Source organism: Diachasmimorpha longicaudata, chromosome 2 (assembly GCF_034640455.1).
Source record: "Diachasmimorpha longicaudata isolate KC_UGA_2023 chromosome 2, iyDiaLong2, whole genome shotgun sequence".
In the NCBI taxonomy this organism is placed as follows: Eukaryota; Metazoa; Arthropoda; class Insecta; order Hymenoptera; family Braconidae; genus Diachasmimorpha; species Diachasmimorpha longicaudata.
The window spans coordinates 9,993,498-10,011,865 of NC_087226.1; the positions used below are offsets into that span (position 1 = coordinate 9,993,498).

At 39.1% G+C, this 18,368-nt stretch overlaps 2 protein-coding genes across 7 annotated transcripts in view; both read left to right on the top strand.

Moving 5' to 3' along the window:
• The window catches only part of LOC135173075 (homeobox protein orthopedia-like), a 115,321-nt gene that overhangs the window by 80,371 nt on the left and 16,582 nt on the right, over positions 1-18,368 (top strand). For 2 of the 6 annotated variants that reach the window (XM_064139684.1, XM_064139688.1), the window contains exon 3: positions 15,878-17,119. The exons of 1 other annotated variant lie outside the window; for it this stretch is intronic. In XM_064139684.1, coding sequence (XP_063995754.1) covers positions 17,074-17,119 — 46 coding nt within the window. In that variant the 5' untranslated portion in view covers positions 15,878-17,073. Of the gene's footprint in view, positions 1-15,638; positions 17,120-18,368 lie in introns of those variants that run through there. 3 more of the 6 variants (XM_064139686.1, XM_064139685.1, XM_064139687.1) reach the window with 3 other exon arrangements.
• LOC135173061 (kynurenine/alpha-aminoadipate aminotransferase, mitochondrial-like) lies at positions 1,827-5,330 on the top strand. The gene is made up of 8 exons (XM_064139656.1): positions 1,827-2,130; positions 2,215-2,402; positions 2,596-2,766; positions 2,847-3,104; positions 3,463-3,642; positions 3,918-4,044; positions 4,563-4,771; positions 4,961-5,330. Exons 1-8 carry the CDS (start codon positions 1,980-1,982, stop codon positions 5,024-5,026), a joined length of 1,350 nt encoding a protein of 449 aa, XP_063995726.1. The 5' UTR covers positions 1,827-1,979; the 3' UTR covers positions 5,027-5,330.

The window sequence follows — 18,368 nt, forward strand, 5'->3', positions numbered from 1 at the left end:
ATATATATATATATATATACTAAAACTGTCTAAATATTGCTATCGCTATATCGGTGAACAGTTTATCATTGGCTTTACTTTTACGTCTCGAGGCTCGATAGCTTCGCCGAGGCTTGCATCATTCATTCACGCTGGAGTTGAAATTTTTACGTGGGTTACATCATAGAAAACGGGTCATTCATTCATTCCGTTGAATTCAATGTCTTTCCCGTGGTAATCTGATCGAACTTACGTTATATTGATAAATCTTTATCGGAAGCGAGGGGATTCCTTGAGGAACCAATATATGCATATTTTTCCTGGTATTATATGAGAAAAAACTTAATGAAAAAATCGAATCTCATTAGATTATATCATAGTTATGACGATTACGATTTTTTTTTAAACACAAGGGGGTTTTTCAATCGTCAATAATGAGGGAAGAACAGAAAGGAATTTTTTTTTTATTTAAATATTTTATTTAGAGCATCCCAACGTCTGCTTTATTCTGCTAAAAAAATTAAAACTCTTTGATTTATTGTAATAATAATTAAATATATACATTTAATTTTTACATAGTCCTATCTGTTTAATCCTCAGTGATAATGACAAGGTATAATGGCAAGTTACCCCAATTATAACGAATTATTTGATTAAAATAAATTCATTGATAATTTAAGGCAGCCACAAACTGCACTATATCACATAAATATGTTTTCACAGATTTTTTATTCCCACGCAGAGGGAAATGACATTAATTATGTTATTGTAAGCCACATCGATTAATTGAATATCAACAAATGTGGGTGAATCTACACTTACGCTGGTAGGTCTAGGTGGCTCCGAAATTTACGATATGACGAGTTGTCATTATCGTTGACTGAATTGCGAAATAAACACGACTCTACTGATTGGATAGTCAGTGGAATGACGATAACGAGGGTTTATTGGAACAGATGTTCGGCAACTTGAAACAAGTAGCCGAACATCTTTACTGATTGAAAAAAAAAAATATCGCGAAGAAACGATAATTCATTTATGAAGATTTCGAAAGTAAGTGGTTGTCGATTATTTTGGATGATGAAAATTGTGAGAATCTTGATCATATGGAATGATAAGCTGACATTGCAAAATCAGCGCAAGTGTAATTTTACAGTCTGTTTGCATTTGATATGTCTGATCAGACATCAGTAGAAAAATAATATCTCATCGATAACATTAACTTGCAAAACTGCATTATTCGTTTACGAAAGATAATGCTGGTACAAAAAAAATGCATTTATTGCTTTTTCCTTAATTTCACAGAAAAATTATAGCATTCATGACGCAAAGAAGATATCGATCTTTCTCGCTGATGAAAATTCGTGAAAATATTGATCATACATGCTGGAGGAAAAGCCATTACCGTAAAATTCCTGATAATAGAATATTCGTATTGTTTACATGTTCATGATCAGTAATTATGGTGTTGACAATACTAGAGATTGATGAATGAACGGATAAAAAATCAAGGAGGAACATCCGAGAAAATCGGTAAAATCGCGAGTTATACTGTTCGTTAAAAAAAATAATGATTCAACATGATATAAAAATTTGCTAAATATTATTTTTTTCTCCAATTACCTCAGCCATATGGTAATGTAGCAGTTTAATCGTTGTGAAGTGTGTTCCCGATCGCCTTCATTGACTCCCAAATAATAGTCAAGAGATGCAAGACTGTGATTTTAATAATTTCAGTGCAGAATATTACAATTCAAAGGTAATCTTGTCCCAGCATATATTAAATTCTTATCTGACGCAACGTAAGAGTCATGTCTACAACGCTCCATATAAAAGCGGAGGAACAAACGGTCGTCAAGTCAGTGTTTTCAAGACCGGTCAAGAGTGAAGTGCTAAGGCCGATAATTACAAGTGCAAACGAAAAGCGTATGAATAATTTCATCAACGAATCATAATCTATTTCATATTAAAGTGTGACAATAAATCTAGAAAATTGTGCAATGAATAAAACAAAGGCTAATGTGACAAACGAGATTCCTCGTAAATTGGATAAGATGACGAAAAAATGCAAGGCACAATTCAACATCGACTACGCTTACTTCAAGACTGCAATGTCAAAGCGTCGAAGAACTGCAGCAACTCGAGAGCTGAGTAAGATTAAATTATCTTCATACCCTTCAATCTCCACCGATTTTCCAAATTGCCGGTACAAAATTAACGATGAATTGTTTCTAGCAAAAATAGCTTACTCGATGCCACACAGCGTGATATCATTAGCGGAGGGTATGCCAAATGAAGAAACTTTCCCCATCGCTGAAATTTCCCTGAAGTTGGTTGATGGTACGAGCCTCGTTCTGGATGGTGAAGAACTTGGGGTTGCACTCCAGTACATTCCGAGCCAGGGATATCCACCGCTTGTTGAGGTAATGAGAAATTGCATTGGAAATACTCTAAGATTAAACAAATAATTCGATACCGCAGTCTATCCCCATTCATCAGGATCAGTATTTGTTGTGCTTCATCTCCAATCAGCCAACACATTCTAATTGTCCCCATGCATGTCAACAATTCACATTATTTATCTAAATAAACATTTGCAATTGTTCTTCTCTCCAGGCGATGAGGGACTACCAAAAGAAAGTGCATAACCCTCCCCTGTGGGAGAGTCGAGACGTCGTGGTGGTGTCCGGAAGTCAAGATGGCCTGAGCAAAGCTTTGGAAGCCATCATCGGACCCGGCGAGCCAATACTCGTGCAAGATCCCCTCTATCCCGGAGCTAGTGTCGTTGTAAGTCTTCAACAAAACAACCTGCCGTGTTCCATAAAAAATTACCCCCATAATCAAATGACTATGATCCTCTTAACCAGCTTTCGCCGTTGCAAGCCGAGATGATTCCCGTCAAGCAAGACAAACTTGGCATTGACCCGGAGAATCTCCGAGGGATCCTGATAAAGAGGGAGTCGGAAGGAAAAGAGATGCCGAAGTTGATGTACATCAACGCATCTGGGGCAAATCCGACGGGCACAGTCATCCCCTTGGATAGACGAAGGGAGATTTACAGAATTGCTTGCAAATATAATTTTCTCATTCTTGATGACGATCCCTATCACTTCATGTGCTTTGACGTAAGTGATAATTCATCGCTTCATTCTTCTGATTAAATTCATGAAATGACGGCATATCACAGACATAATTTCCTCAGCAAAAAAAATTAAAAGTTTTCGCATTCACGTGATAAATGTTTGTCTTAAAAAACGTGGGAGGATAAATATAAAAAAAAATAGGAATATGGAAAGATTTAGAGGCAACAAGAAATTTTATGAAGGTGTCCTGTCATTTTTATTCGAAATCATGAAATTTTTTCGGCCGTTAATTTTTACGTGAATGAAAAACGACGATAGTGTCACGTAAATATTCCATAGTTTCTACCTCGCGTGATATATTCAACTGTGGTAATAAGTTTCGTGTTATTACGTGCTTCAGGAGCAGCCAAAGTCTTTTCTATCCCTCGACACTGAGGGCAGAGTAATCCGATTAGACTCCTTCTCGAAAGTCCTGGCTAGTGGCTTGAGATTGGGCCTAATCACCGCAGCAACTCCCCTCGTCGCAAGCATAGAGCTACACATGCAGAGCAGTCATCTACATGCATCAACGTTATCACAGGTTAGTGGCACCAGTTAGTAAACAAGCAACAAATCCAATTGACATGATCGTTGACTATAATTTTTTCACCGCAGAGTTATGAGTAGTTCAATGTAATCATTTGATTTCACTGAGGAAAAAAAGGGAACTATGACCGCGTCGCGTGTCTACTTATCGGGAATTGATTGAGGAAGTTCAAACGGGTCGTTAAGATTCATTTTAATCTGTGCATTGTACGTCACATGAATTATTGACGATTAATCACTAAAACGTGTTGTCGATATTCTTCTTGTCAGGTCCTGTTTTATAAAATATACAAAACCTGGGAATACAAAGGTTTTATGGAGCATTACGCATTCATCAGGTCGTTTTACAAAGAGCGACGGGATAAGATGATCGAATTTGCCCAGAAGCATCTCAAAGGTACGAGAACGAATACTGAAATTTTACTGATTTTTCTGAATCAAAGATCTTCGGATTTTTTCCTCGTGAATATTTTTCCATCTACAAAATCAAATAAAAATCAACAGTTCTTCTCGGTATTTCAATGATTAGCTACATTTTCCTCCTAGTGCATGAATCCTGAGAAAAAAACGAGTTTGCAAATTTTGTAAATGGACTATGGTTTTCATTTTCACTAGAAAATTACGCAGTGTCTTTCGAACGTTCAGGAATTTCAAGCCGAATGGAAAATTACAGTACCATAAGAAAATCTCACCGATTTAACCCCCTAATTTTGACTGAACATTTTTCTTTATCTGAACAAATACCTAAAATACAATTCATGAAAACCGGGAGAAAATTTTGCATCGAAAGCATGAATGAGGGGAAAAATTTCAAGGAAAAAAGTCCACTGGGGAAAAATCCGAGAACTTTTTAACGGGGAAAAACGTCCAACCGGAAAAAATTTCAAACTAACTGAAAGCTCACATTACATCTAGATTTGGTTGAATTCGATGCACCGAGTGGTGGATTTTTCTTGTGGATGAAGATCAAAGGTATTGAAGACACCTGGAAAATGGTAATGCAGAGTGGGGTGAAGAACGGCGTATTGTTGGCACCGGGTGCTGCATTCATGGCAGATCCTTCGGAGTCTTGCTGCGCCATCCGTGCTAGTTATGCCAAAGCTTCATACGAAGAGATGGAATTGGTAAGTTATCGATTGCAAATGTATCACTCATGAAGGGCAACAAATAATTTGAACGTTACCCTTCATCACTTCTAAAATTCCGAAGGGTAGGAAGGAGTAGCGGATATAGTTACCCTTTACCGCTATCTCTCAGATGTCCTTCTAAATCTACCCCTAGTTATGCAGAACTCAATTGTTCACTGTTCACAGGCAATGGAACGGTTGTCACGGCTCATAAGGGAAGAGTTGCGATTGCGGGCCGATGATAACACGTAACCATGGAGTCATTTGATCATCGATAGATGAAGATACTTCTGGGATAAATACAAGTGCAGTGATAACTGCCTGTCAGTATCTTGACGCAATCTAGGGGACATTAGATGCAGTGACTATAGATAATATTGTAATCTTAAGGAATCAAAGGCTTTTTTAATGTGCCGGGAATTACGTCTCGCGTAATGGATTTCTTGTACACAAGAAGAGTAAATGCTCAATGAGACTATTTGTTTGAGTTCTCCTGGTAACGCCAGGTGAGAGAGATGAAAAAAAGTAAATTTTTTGCATATGAAATATTCCCGAATTATAGATCTAAAATTTATTTACGGTACCATCACTATGATTTTATCATTATTATATATTTATGTTCACAGAGCTTGCTGATAATATCCTTTTAGGTATATCCTCTTATGTATTTACATAGCTTCCATATAAGCGTCGTCACTCGGGTCCATAAATTTTTTAATAATGAAAGAACAACAAGTCGAGTTTCTGAATCGATATAATAACTTATTTCTTTGGATATCGTTCAGTCACCGGCATAAAATATTTAAAACGGCAACTCGGGTCATTAATTATCACAATTCTGCATTAAGAGACGTCAGGATGATAGGGGTTTGATCTGATGTAATATTATCACAGTCTTAACTATTGAGTTTCTATTAATTTTCGTATTTTCAGTCCAGCAAATGATGTCAAGAACTCCTTTCAAGTAAACGATAATAATTTACCGATAGAGGGTAACCGAACCACCGCTCGATCATCTCCTGGCCGAACAATATCCTCAGGATCGAACATACTGATTGAACAATTGAGTTGTGCCAAATGTGGCTTCTTAACCACTGCCTCGATTCGTCAATAGTTGACGAGTCATACTGACAGTTAAGAATCTTCAATTAATGAAGTGAATTGGTTATTCGGTGCTGTTAGAGTAGATTCCTTCGTCCTTCCATCATCAAGCGCCATCATCACAGCAATCGCGTACTACCGCAGGAAGTCGGTTATTGGTCTTTCAGGAAAAGTTGAATGAAGTCAATATCATTCAATAGTCGATAATTGACGATTTGTGGTGATTCGTGTGATGCCATTCATAAAATGTCCCGGATATTTACATCAAGATGACAACTCAATGAACTTTTTTATTGTCATTCCCTGGACATAGTATCGACAATCTCGTCGAAAATGACTGTGTCAATTTAACACACCTTTAACATGACTCAACGCATGCGCAAGTATTACTAATGACGATGAAACAGGTACAGGGAATGAAATGTAAGCAAGCCGCAAGTTGAAAATGAGCAGAACAGACGAAAGCCAACTCAACTCCTCTCACTTAACGCTAAACATCTTAACGACCAATTAATTTACTGGAAATTAATTTAATCTCGCTGGTAACATAAACAACAGGGAGTTGTCCTGCTACCTACGCTCTCAAATCTACACTTTGATGCCATTAAAAGTTTCGCTATGCAATCATTCCGTTCTGAATAGGTATGAATTTCTGAATAGGTATGAGGACGTTGGAATATTTTGTTCAGAGACATGTGTAGAGAACAATGCGAAAAAAATTGGAGAAAGGAATAGTTTATTAATTTTTGGAGGGAAGGAACAAAGAGATTTCGGTGGTAAAGTATTTTTTGGAATAAATTTTGGGGCTTGTTTGGCGACAAAAAATTATGTAGAGACGGAAGAGGTAATATGGACAACTCTTCATTTGAATTAAAGTAGTTAGTTTCGAAGAGGAAATTTTATTGAGTTGTTTAACAACGTAATAAATTTTGCGTAAAAACATGGTTGAACTCAAGCAGAACTCAATAAAATTTTCAAACCCCATTTCGCAGATGTACATAATCATCAGCGAGTTTTTTGCGTTATTTATGTTTTTGTGGTTTTCGGGAATGTCACTTGCCGCTCTATTAATTTACCAATTGCTAAACATTTCATCTATTTGCGTTTGTTGAAAGATCGAAAAATTTCAAAAAGTAATAATGAAATGTTTTTTAGTAGGAGTCAATTTAAAAGTTAACATTGAATATTTTTTTTTTTCATATTAGAACGGTCCATAGTGAGAAATATTATCGCAAATAATCCTCAATTTTTCCCTTCCCAAAATTACAACCGTGGATTTAGGGTTACAACCACTACTTTCTACATGCACAGGAGGGTAAAATCCCATGGTGCCATGGGGAGATATAGTGTATATTAAAAGACGTTTCGGGAGTTACCGGGAAAGTCGTGTAGGGCATCAGCCCGATCATACGAATGGCCACATTTTCGTCCGCGGGATTTGGTAAACAAGCCATTTACACTTCCTTCTTATCGACTCGCCGGAAATACTCACTTCCATCACCCGATCAAAATTCCCCAAAAAATCCAACACCACTCCGAAACACATATAACACAAACTCACCTAAACTGCATTTTCGGGGGCTAGATACACTAGTCACATAAGATGATCACATCCCAGCAATTTCCGCGGCATTTCGACCTCATAAAAAATTTTACAACCCGAAGGAGAAACAGTATTTTACGACACAGGTAAAGAGAGCCTGAGTAAAATGACTCCACTGAACAAACCAAAACGAAAAAGCGACAAAATGATAAATGAGGGTGTTACAATAGCGAGACGATTGAAAATCGTGACTACCTCGAGTCTCGGAAAAATAAACAAAAAACAAAAATTGAAGCAAATAACTAGAGTCACTGAATGCCTAAGAGAACAGGAAAAAACGAAGAATAGTTTCAATATTGAAAAAAATCTAGAATTTAATGTAAATGTTCACTCAATTTCGTTAATTTTTTAATCCTCTTAGGGAGTGACGATATTGAACGAAATTCATTGAGTTAATATTAATGCGAAATAGCATTCAACATTCTACTGACAATTCAATACGTATACAAAGCAAAAAATAAGGGACCTGCAATATCGAGGTGATTGAAAATCGTGACTGTCTCGAGTCTCCGTAAAATAACCAAAACAACAAAGGCAGAGGAGAAAAAAAAATAGTCACCAAATCCGAATGAGGGACAGAGAGACAAATAAAACGCAGAATGAGAGAGAGAGAGAAATAAATAAATAAGACCAGACGAAGGGAGAAAAAACGAAAGAGACAGGAAGTGCTGGAGATTCTGGCGTAAGTCTTGACAGTGGCTGGGTAGGGGGTTGGGTGAGGTGCAGAGGGGATTGTGTTTCGCTCTGTCTCTCAGTGCGATGTATACCGTAGTGGCAAGGGGGTTATTCCCAGGGGGTGGGCGAGAGGGTGGGACGATGAGCGCTAGTCGAGCGAGGAGATTCTGCGGAGGTGAATGCAAGGCTGGAGTTCTGCCCAGGGTGAGGGGCCAGAGGGGCTGGATGAGAGGAATGGGAATGGTCGGCAAGAGGGTGAGGGGGTAACAGAGGGGTAGTGCAGTTTCGTGTTGGCATTACTCTTGATTTCCGTGGTGACGTCGCTACCTCTCGCTATATACCTCTAGCCACTGCTCCCCCTTGTCTTGTGTTTTGCCGTTTCTCTGAGTCCATATTCCCTCTCTGTTTTCATCCCCCTGTGTGTGGGCATAGCCCACGTGTACGAATGTACTTGGAGAGGTTGATGTGCCACTACGGTAGAACCATTGGCCATGGACCTATCCGGGAGATAGATCTCCACGATTTTCTGGAAAATCTGGTGGACTTCAGCTCGTTTTTTTTCTTCTCGGGGCTGATTCATTTCTTTTTTCCCAGTTTTTTTTTTCAATGCTGGCAAGTGCGAGATTTGCGGGGGTGGGGGTGATTGGAAATTGGAGTTTAATGGGTTTATTTAGAGAGCGAAATTATAATGCCTGGAAATTGTGGTAAAGATAACAGAGATATTGAGATAGTAGTATATTGTCCAGGAAGTGCGGAAAATCGTGTTTTTCTCGCGTATTCCCAAAGGGTTAAACTCTGGGATATTTCCCTAGATCGAATTCAATGTTTGATTTTTTTCTATCCACAATATGACATCAGAGGCAGCAATGAAAGACACATTTGCATGTCTCCGATTTGGTGTGATATAAAAAAAATGTCTGATCTCATTGAGGGACACAGAGTAGCCGCGCTGGCAATATTGCCAACGATTGCCCAGTAAATATCGGTGCGAAAGGTTATAGCCGAGGCTCTGTGTGGCCCCGTAAACCAAGACATTAAATTTTATAATATTGCCCTGTGTCTCGTGCTACACCGGCCCCCCTTTCGTCCCCAGCCCTGCGCATATCTCTCCACCCATCGTTGCTTTTATTGGCTATTTACAGAGGAAATGGCTTCTAAATTAACTGCAGAACTGCCAGGATCACCTTGATATTTTCACCGGGAAATGCAAAAAATTTTACAGAGTAGTTACTCACTGAGAAAAAAGTTGATGATAAATTACCCAACTAGTTGAGTTATCGTGACGTCAACTCCATTTTCGGGAATTCGATGGGGGTCATTTATGCCGAAAAATGTTCTTCTTACATGAACAACAATATTCAATAACAATTACCCGCAAAATTGGGTAATTCTGGACCAAACTGTCACTCGTGAAAAACCTACCAAATGAACTTGAATTTTTTCATCGCGATAGAGAAAAATTATGCTGCAGTCATTTATTTAACAAAAAATCTAATTAAAAATTGTTTTCTGAGATCTTTCAGAAATCAGACACACGATTTTAATTTTCCCTATCAGTGGATCATTTATCCTCGAATTGCCGAACTTTTCGGGTGGTTTTTATTCATATTTTCTCTTTATACTGTTACCCATCATTAAATCGAAATTGTTGGTGAATTGTTGGCTCTCGATCAAGAAATTTTGAATGTTTTGAAAATAAAAAATGATTCAATTCGATAGAGTCATGTGAGGAATTCGTTGGTAATGCAACAACGCATGTAATAGCGCCCCCTCCTCCCCCCTCGCCCCTCCTGGAGTAAATTTCATATCTCAATTAGTTTTCGCTCACGTGTCGACACGTGCTGGCCATTGCGCATCTCGTGTCGTCGGGACACAGTTGAAACACCCTCTATGGGGAGCATAATTCAAACGCAAATATATTAGGTGTTTCTGGAGCCCCCGGGTTTGCAACACATTGTACTAAATATTTTGGTGTGTGGGTTTGTCAATGAGAGAATCGGGGGGGATGTGTTGCGTTTTATCTTTTTGAGGTGCCTACGATTTTGATAAAAATCTACGTAAGCTCGGGGTGATGATGTTCATTGAAATCGATGGGGTGGAATTTTTATGTCATGGGATACTTTGACGATTTTGTCATCGGGAAAATTTCAAATGATTTATACGTCAGGTGGAGCGATATTTACCGTGAAATCGATGAATGAGGGTTCTTAATTGTTCGGCCAGTCGAACTCTGCCGATGTGGACCGGGGGTGGAGGGGGATTGAATAAACGGGAAAATTCTCCAGAGGCGCAATAGAATTTCTAATAATTCAGAACTTTGAGGACTTTTCCCGGTGACAGCTCTAGAACTTTTCTCCTTTTTTCCTTGGAAAGCTCATCTAGAATTTTTATTTTTGGTTCGATGACTTTCTACTAAATTTCAAGATACGAATGGAGAAACGATAGTTCATGACACAGTTTTCGAACAACAATTGGATAATTTATATTGAAAACTTCTCATCGTGAAGCAAATCTGTCTCTCACTGTGGCGATGTTCAGTGCAACCCTCAAATATTAAGAACACCATTCACTTTGGTTTTCCCATACTCATTCCGTGTTATTCATGGGTGTGAACAAACAATGCAGCCCTCGGGGGTTGCGCCCTTGCGTTGAACCGTATCCTTCAGCAGTTAAAGTTAAAATTACCCCGAAATCGATATATCGACGATTCGTCCGTACATCGTGGACGAGATTTACCAGGCAAATTGCCGGTCACCATTCTTAATTGGTGGCTCCCGCTGGGAGGTATCGCGAGTCAAGGAGAATACTCATTCAAACCCCCAGATTGTTCCATTGATAACAACAATCCCAATGACGTAACAAAAAATTATAAAAATGCAAATGATTTTTATTCGACAATTTCCACTTACTCCGGGCTATTCGATTGAGTCAAGTCAGCGACAGTTATAAAAACCCAGTGAAGTTAGTCTCCATTCGCCCAGGCATCTCACCCCATCGGATTACCCGGACCCCATAGAGGGAAAAATGTAATATAAAAGGCTTAGGTTGCTAAGCCGTTAATATGTTGTACGGCGATGCCACGGAAAAGGTGATGTGTATGTATGTCACCAACGTACAAACATATGTCCCAGGATGATCATGTATATGCGTATCACCCCTGCTGGGTGAGGGGAAGGAGGGGGGGGGGCTATTTTGGGGTTGACTTTTATCGTTGCATTAGGGCCATTTGAATTCGATTCACTGGAGGAGGTCAATCTCGTTGATTTTCTTGAGAAGAAATAAATGTTCGATAAATAAAAAAGTGTGTGAAGGGAATGTATTTGAAAATTTTAAAGAGAACTTCATCGCATGAATTCAAATTGCGATTAATTGCAAGGAACATTTCGGGAAATTTTTTAATTATTTCAAAGCTGTGGGATATTTTAACTGAATGATTATCTTTGTGCAAATAAAAAATAATCAAGGAATTTCATAGATGATTCTACAACACATTTTTTTTCCGGGAATGCAGTGATTCGGTAGCCCAACGAGTGGCAATAAATCTTGAGTTTGGAGTCAAGTTTTTCGTGTAAATCTTGCCACGTTTTAGCGGTAAGTCCGGCTTCTCAGGCTGAGGGGATCAAGCGTTGCAGACTGGATGGCGTGTTAGTATCCCAGGGAAAGAGGTGGAATCCGCTGGTGCTGGCGTGTATAGTTCGCTCTCGATGTTGTAAAATCCACTTGTCGAGTTTTAAATTGAGGGTTACATGCAGGAACAATACAGCCAGAGATACATGAGTTCCATTTGGATGAAGAATCTACCGACAAAATGGTGTTATTTTGGTAAATTTTGCCGGTCTTCATTGGCAAGGTGCCTTCAAAATGGTGGCTGACCTGATAAAATTTATTCTACTTAGAAAAAAGAAGGAATCGGTCACGAACGACGTTGCAAATGTTTTTTTTAGGCCTCTTCTCACGTGAGGGTAATGTAGCCCCACTAAAGGACTAAAAAAACGTGAAAAAACTCTGTGAATTTTACGCGACGATTTTTTGACTCATTTCGGACACTTGTCCCAACTTTCCTCTCGTGCAAATACCGATACCTGTACCCATCGTATTTTACCCCACTTTGTGTTTTAGTTCAGAGTATCATCACCCCCTTATTTTCAATCTCACGTCTATTTCTATCTCCCAAACGCCAATAAGCACAGAAATGGGTATGAGTGGACTTCAGGTCGGACTATTCGTTGAGGGAGTTTCTCATGAATGGAGAGAAAATTGAAAAACTTCAACGTTGGAAGAAAATTGTCTCGGGCCCTGTGGCACAATTCTCTCTCTCTCTCTTCTTATCCTGGAAAAACTTAACTTTCCCGGGCGTCCCCATACATTTCGAAAACTAATTAAACTTTGGACACCCGCATGGACCCTCGGGCCGTGGAATAAGGATAAAAAGGAGGTTTTCTTTATACGTTGTTTATAACCGAGTTGGTTCTGCTGAAAATAGAATCGAGGGGGTGAAATAAAAAACTATTGTTCTTTAGTTGAATAATAAATTTTAACTCTAATAACGGAACGACGATATTGCGGAGAGAAATGTTCAGTAAAAATTACGGACAGGTATATCAGGTAAATATATACGCCGTTTGCATTCCCGACGTAATGATGTGTAAAATAATATCGTTACTTCGATACGGGAAATGTGCCAATTTGATTTTTTCCATTGAAAATCAGCGAATCGTGAGATATATCTAGCAACGCGATGCCATTACAAATGAAGTGGTAGTGCGATCGACTAGTGCGCGGGGCCAGGATGTTATAGACTTGTAAACGAGGCTTGAGAGTAGCTTCACCGTTAAATTGAAACGCTCGAAGGTAACGTCTAATGAATGCATCCCGGTGTGCCGGGGCTAATGTGCCCCCCACATACACCTCTGCTTTATCCACCATTGCCCCCCTTCTGTTCCTCGTATTTCTCCCTTGAAGCTGCAATTTTGCAATCCACCACTAGAACGCAATAATTTGAAAACGGTACTTCAGATTCTGTGGATTGTATGTGCGCGTCTGTAAACACAGTATTTCGGATTATTCGAGTGCTGGGAAAATTCACGAAAACTCGAGTCTGGAAAATTTTCCGTATCGACTGTTCACTACTACAATTTGTAACGAGATGATTATTGTTTCCATAGGAATTCAGGATTAACTGGCTGATATGGAGATGAAATATAAAAATATAAAGGAAAAATCAGTCAGAGGGAATTTTTTGATAAAAGGGAACGGTCTAATCACATTTCTGGATTTTCCAGGGAAATGACACGAATAAATTTTGGGGAATCACTCTAGTGGTGGGAACGGGGAATTGGGTCAAAATGATGGTCAATGAGAAATTGGATATTTGAAAATACCTGACTAAATTATACATAGAAATTTGTGATTATTCATTGATAAAATTCATATGGTCACTGGATGTAGAGGGAGAGTTCCAGTAGTGAGAGAATGCGCGACGGGACTAGCTGCCTGTAAGCACAAATTGCCACAAATTGAAGAAAATTGAATGAAGCTCCGAGCTTAACGAAGGCACTAAATCCTCATGAAAATGACCTATCTCAACCGTTCAACCCACTTTTAGTCACAAGTGGCTTCATACCTAAAATCTATCAATCAATGAATAACACGATTTTGATTTTTCCATTTTTCATGATACAAATTAACTGACCGCTACTCAAACTCCAACAACTCAACATTGGCTGAGTCAAACTCAAAATTTTTACAATCCTTCAAAAGCTGTTCCTCAGACCTTACCATAACATATGATTCATACAAATCCCATCATTTGATCTCCACATTTTCACTCTAGAATCTAACAGCCGAGTTCAGTTCAATTTTTTCATGAGGAACATTTCAGTCCACAGTTTCTTAATGTTCAGGTTTAGTTCGATCCCAGAGATTCAGTTTGAGGGTCAAGACCCTAATCAGAACATCCACAAGATCTCAGTCTCAATGTTCCTTCAAATTTAACATTTCAATTTTTTCACATAATTACATTTACCTTAATTATTAATTGATATTTACTCAATCCCCCTCCGTAAGGCCTCTAGAATGAAATCAAAACTGTTCAAAAAATTAATCAATTAAATTACCCGATAATTACCATGAAATAGTCACAACTGCTGCCCAACACCTCACCTCATCTCATTTCATACACTCTCACCACAGATATTTCAAAGATATCTGCTCCCCCCGCTCCCTCTCCCTTTTCGCCCACTCCTCATATTCACGTACAACTGTCGGAAGTACACGGGTTATAGAATGTACAAGCCGAATCCCGCGATACACATACTCTCCTGGGATTGTTACGTGGGGCAACGTGGTATAGCATTCCAGATTCAGGTATGTAATATGAGAAATTCCTGCCTGAATGTTGTCGTATGTTGCGAAACTCGCGGGAAGGTAGCAGTTGTGAGTGTACAACCCATTGAAAATGGTATGCCTTTGCAGTGTTTGTACCCGTGGGGTGAAGGGAGGGCGATGGGAGGAGGGGAGGGAGAGGGAGGATTCTGTGCACGCCCGATTTTCCATCGATCCACCAGTCGTCTCTGGCCCAACACCACTGGGATGATGTATCTCTGTCTCGTTTTCGACGAAACACCCGAAACCCCAGTCGAGTATCAAACGATATGATATTCGGATGCCTCGGTGAAGATGCTACTAATCCCACTCTAGAAACTCATTCAGTTCGGCCACTTGAACTTATTACATAAATTGAATTCCTCGGATTTTAGTGTAGTGGATCTGCCAAATAAAAATTGTATTTCAGAGGGTAAAAAATAGCAGAAAAATTGATGCACATAAACGGTAAAATTCATTATTGGATTAATTTTTAAAAGTTGATGCATGCATGGAGAGGATACATTAAATTTGCTGAAGGTTTATTTATACTCCGTTCAATAATAATAGAAGGTCAGAGGAATATTCTGTATCTTTTAGCACCAAAGGTATCGACGTGTAATATAATTTGTAAAAGATGAAAAATTTTTTGGGTTTACTTTTTATGGTTTTGATAGGAATTATCGTCGCATGGGGTATATTTTGGGATTCAGGTGTAAATGACAGAGAGTTTCATCGCCACGTGCCCTTCATCCCCGAGAATATGCCTGGAATCGTTTAAAATCGATCAAGCACAGGCTCCCATCACCCTCCCATGTCCTGAGGATTCCGAATCCCGCAGCGTTCGCCGCCAAAAACAAAAAAATTCCACCCCCTTCCAAACCTCTTCATCAATTTCAGATTTAATTAATGCGTGTTCTTGGTACAATTCAAAGTGAACTCAGAATAACAGTTGAACCAGCCGGTTTATGAAGTTGTACAAAACGTTTGGGTATTAAATTAGAGATTGCGAGGGAAGAAAATTCGCGGGGACAGAGTCTACAGTGGAGAGGGCAGATGCGATAAATAAAAGTGGAAAGAGGATAGAGAGTGTGGGGGTGAGGGAGGGAGGGAGGGAGAGAGTGAAAAATAAGAAAAAATATAAAATGAAGAGACAAAAAACGAAAGCAGGGCTGAAGGAGCAATCTTTCCTTTGGCTGGGCCATTCGTCCCCCCTCACCCCCCATTTCCCACACCCTCTCCCACCCCGCGGGATAGTGTTCCGTCTCCCTCGGTGTACTATCACCACTGGAGTCTGCTATCCCGCGGGTTGCGCTCTCTCGCCCGTTCCATAAAAATAAAATTTCAATAAATCTCAACAGCACGACGGCGAACCCAGTGGGGCATCCAGAGGGCGGGCTACTCGCTCATTGGAGGGTGGCTCGCAGCGGTTACGCCTACTCAACTTACACAGGGATACAACTGGGTATGTGGCGCGGGTCAGGCTGATTCACTCCTTTTTTAAGTTTTTTTCTTTTCAGTTTTTTCAGCGGTTACGGATGTACAGGGGCTTGCAATAAGGAGTCGTTCGGAGGTTCAATTTTTATTTATTTTGGTTTTGAGGAATTGAAAAAAAATCGGAGGAGGGGAGGAGAGAAGAGCTATCAATACGTGAGAAATGGAGATGGAGATGATTTTGGTGGGAGAATGATTTGACGATTGAAAAAACATGTTCATTAGTCAAGAGTTTATTTGATTAAAAAAACATTATATGAATGAAAATGGTTTTGTAAATTTTCGATGAGTATTTGGTAATTCAAATAGAGATCAGTAGTTTGGAGTGAAAAATCGCTTGGTCATAATTCTTCATTTGGAGTGAGTGAAGTTATCGTGAATGAGATATTTGACTCCTCTAGAATAAAATAGTATATTTCTAATATTTATGGATTTTGGTACATCATAAAAGTTTCAAACAAAAATCACTTTAAATGCCCGGCTCTCCTCGCAGAGGTGATCATACTCGTCATGTTCCCAGAGGATTACTGACCAGAATTAAACGACAATTTCACTTCACGATTACTTTTTCTCTGATGGAATGAGAAATTAATTCTCTTCGCGGTTTAAATTTGTAAAAAAAATTAAATCCTCGGGCATCACTTCTGACCGTTACGCTCCTGCAGTCGCAAAACCGAAGTCGAAGGATAGGCGCGATTTAATATCACGCCCCCAAGTGAGAAAGCATTTGGAAGGAAACGGGAGGGCACCACCCGCATGTGCGAGGAAGAAGCCGATAGTATCTGTGTGCGGATCGCTGATATGTGTCAGACAGAGTGAGCTCAGTAGAACGGTGCGAGTTGATCGAGAGGTGGGGAGTTTTGGAATGGCAGCTGGACAGTTCGCCGTTAGCCTTCCGGTGGTTCGGTCCGACGCTGGTTACACCGGTCATTGGACGAACTAATAATTATAAAATAATTGTGGTGTTATTGGGTGATTGTTGTCATTTTAACTGGTAAATCAAAGTGTTACCATTGAACGAAAATTCCCTCGCGGTGTGCAGGAGTATTGCTCCTGGGGAGGCATGCTCAACAATATCTCCGCTGGAGCTTCCGTTCATGGCATCACCGGTGAGTATTCATTATTACTAATTACAGTACTAAATATTATTTCTATTAATTTAATGAATTAAATACACTCGATTTAACTATTCCACCGATTGTCCCGGCGCCGTCGGGTCTTTGCGACCCGAGATCATTTGTTTTCTTTCAATTTTTGTAATGATAAAAATTATTTGTTATCGTATCTCCCAATTTGATTGTCTGGAAATTTTTATCTAGAGCTATTTTCATGCCCAGATTTTCTGAAGATTATTTTCATATTTTCTCTCGTGTGTAAATTATAAATTCTGGGGAATTATTCATTGATTTTGAAGGGTAGTATCCAAAGAAAATAGTTGGTAGAAATTACTTATTTTTTTCGTAATCTCAGTCTGAAATAAGATTGTAAAAAATTAGCAGTCCGACACGTGATGTTCTTTAAAGGTTCCCTGTTTTTCCTGATCAGTTATCTCCATCGGGGAAAAATCGTGAAGTTTTCGATGTCACTAAAAAATTAATGTCTATTGGCACTCAATATTTGTCTTAAATTGAAAATTATAACGAATGAAAAAATTACCGTTTTCATAGAGCGTAAAAGTCTGTAAGTTTATTAAATTCGCAGAGCTTATGTTTCGGTTACACATTACAAAATTACTTTTGGAAATTCTACTGACGTATTTTTGGAAAAATTTTCGAGTAATATTTATGGAATATTTAATTGTAATTTTGTAACCCCTCAACTGAATTGAGTGCCACTGCCATTAAAAGTGATATTCAACTCCCCACGCAATTTCCTTTTTCCTTTCCAACAGTTGTAGTTGTAGTTGCTTGTTGACAATGGAAAGTATCATCCATTTTCGGATGCCGAAAAAAATAAACAAAAGCACACAGAAGCCGATGCTACAACCGGTAGACGTCCGACTGCAACTAAATGATGAGGATCAAAGCGACTAAGCCGAATCATTTTTAAGTGTCTAGTGCCTCTCATAAATCCCCAGACCCTCGCACCCATCTACATCTACCCAATAAAATCAGAAAGGCAAGCGTCAGGAGAAGAGGTGAAAATAAAAAAAAAACTCAATGCGGTATGAAGCACTGAAAGTCGTAAACGGTTTTCCATTCATGACTCTTGGATTGTTTCACGGTTATTCAGTTAAACATCAACAGGGTGGTCTCCATCTCATTCCCCCCCGCCTATTCACCCCCAGGGTATTAATTTCTTTGAGTCAATTCGATGGAGTAGATATTAATTTTAAGCGAATTTAATTACCAGCATTTT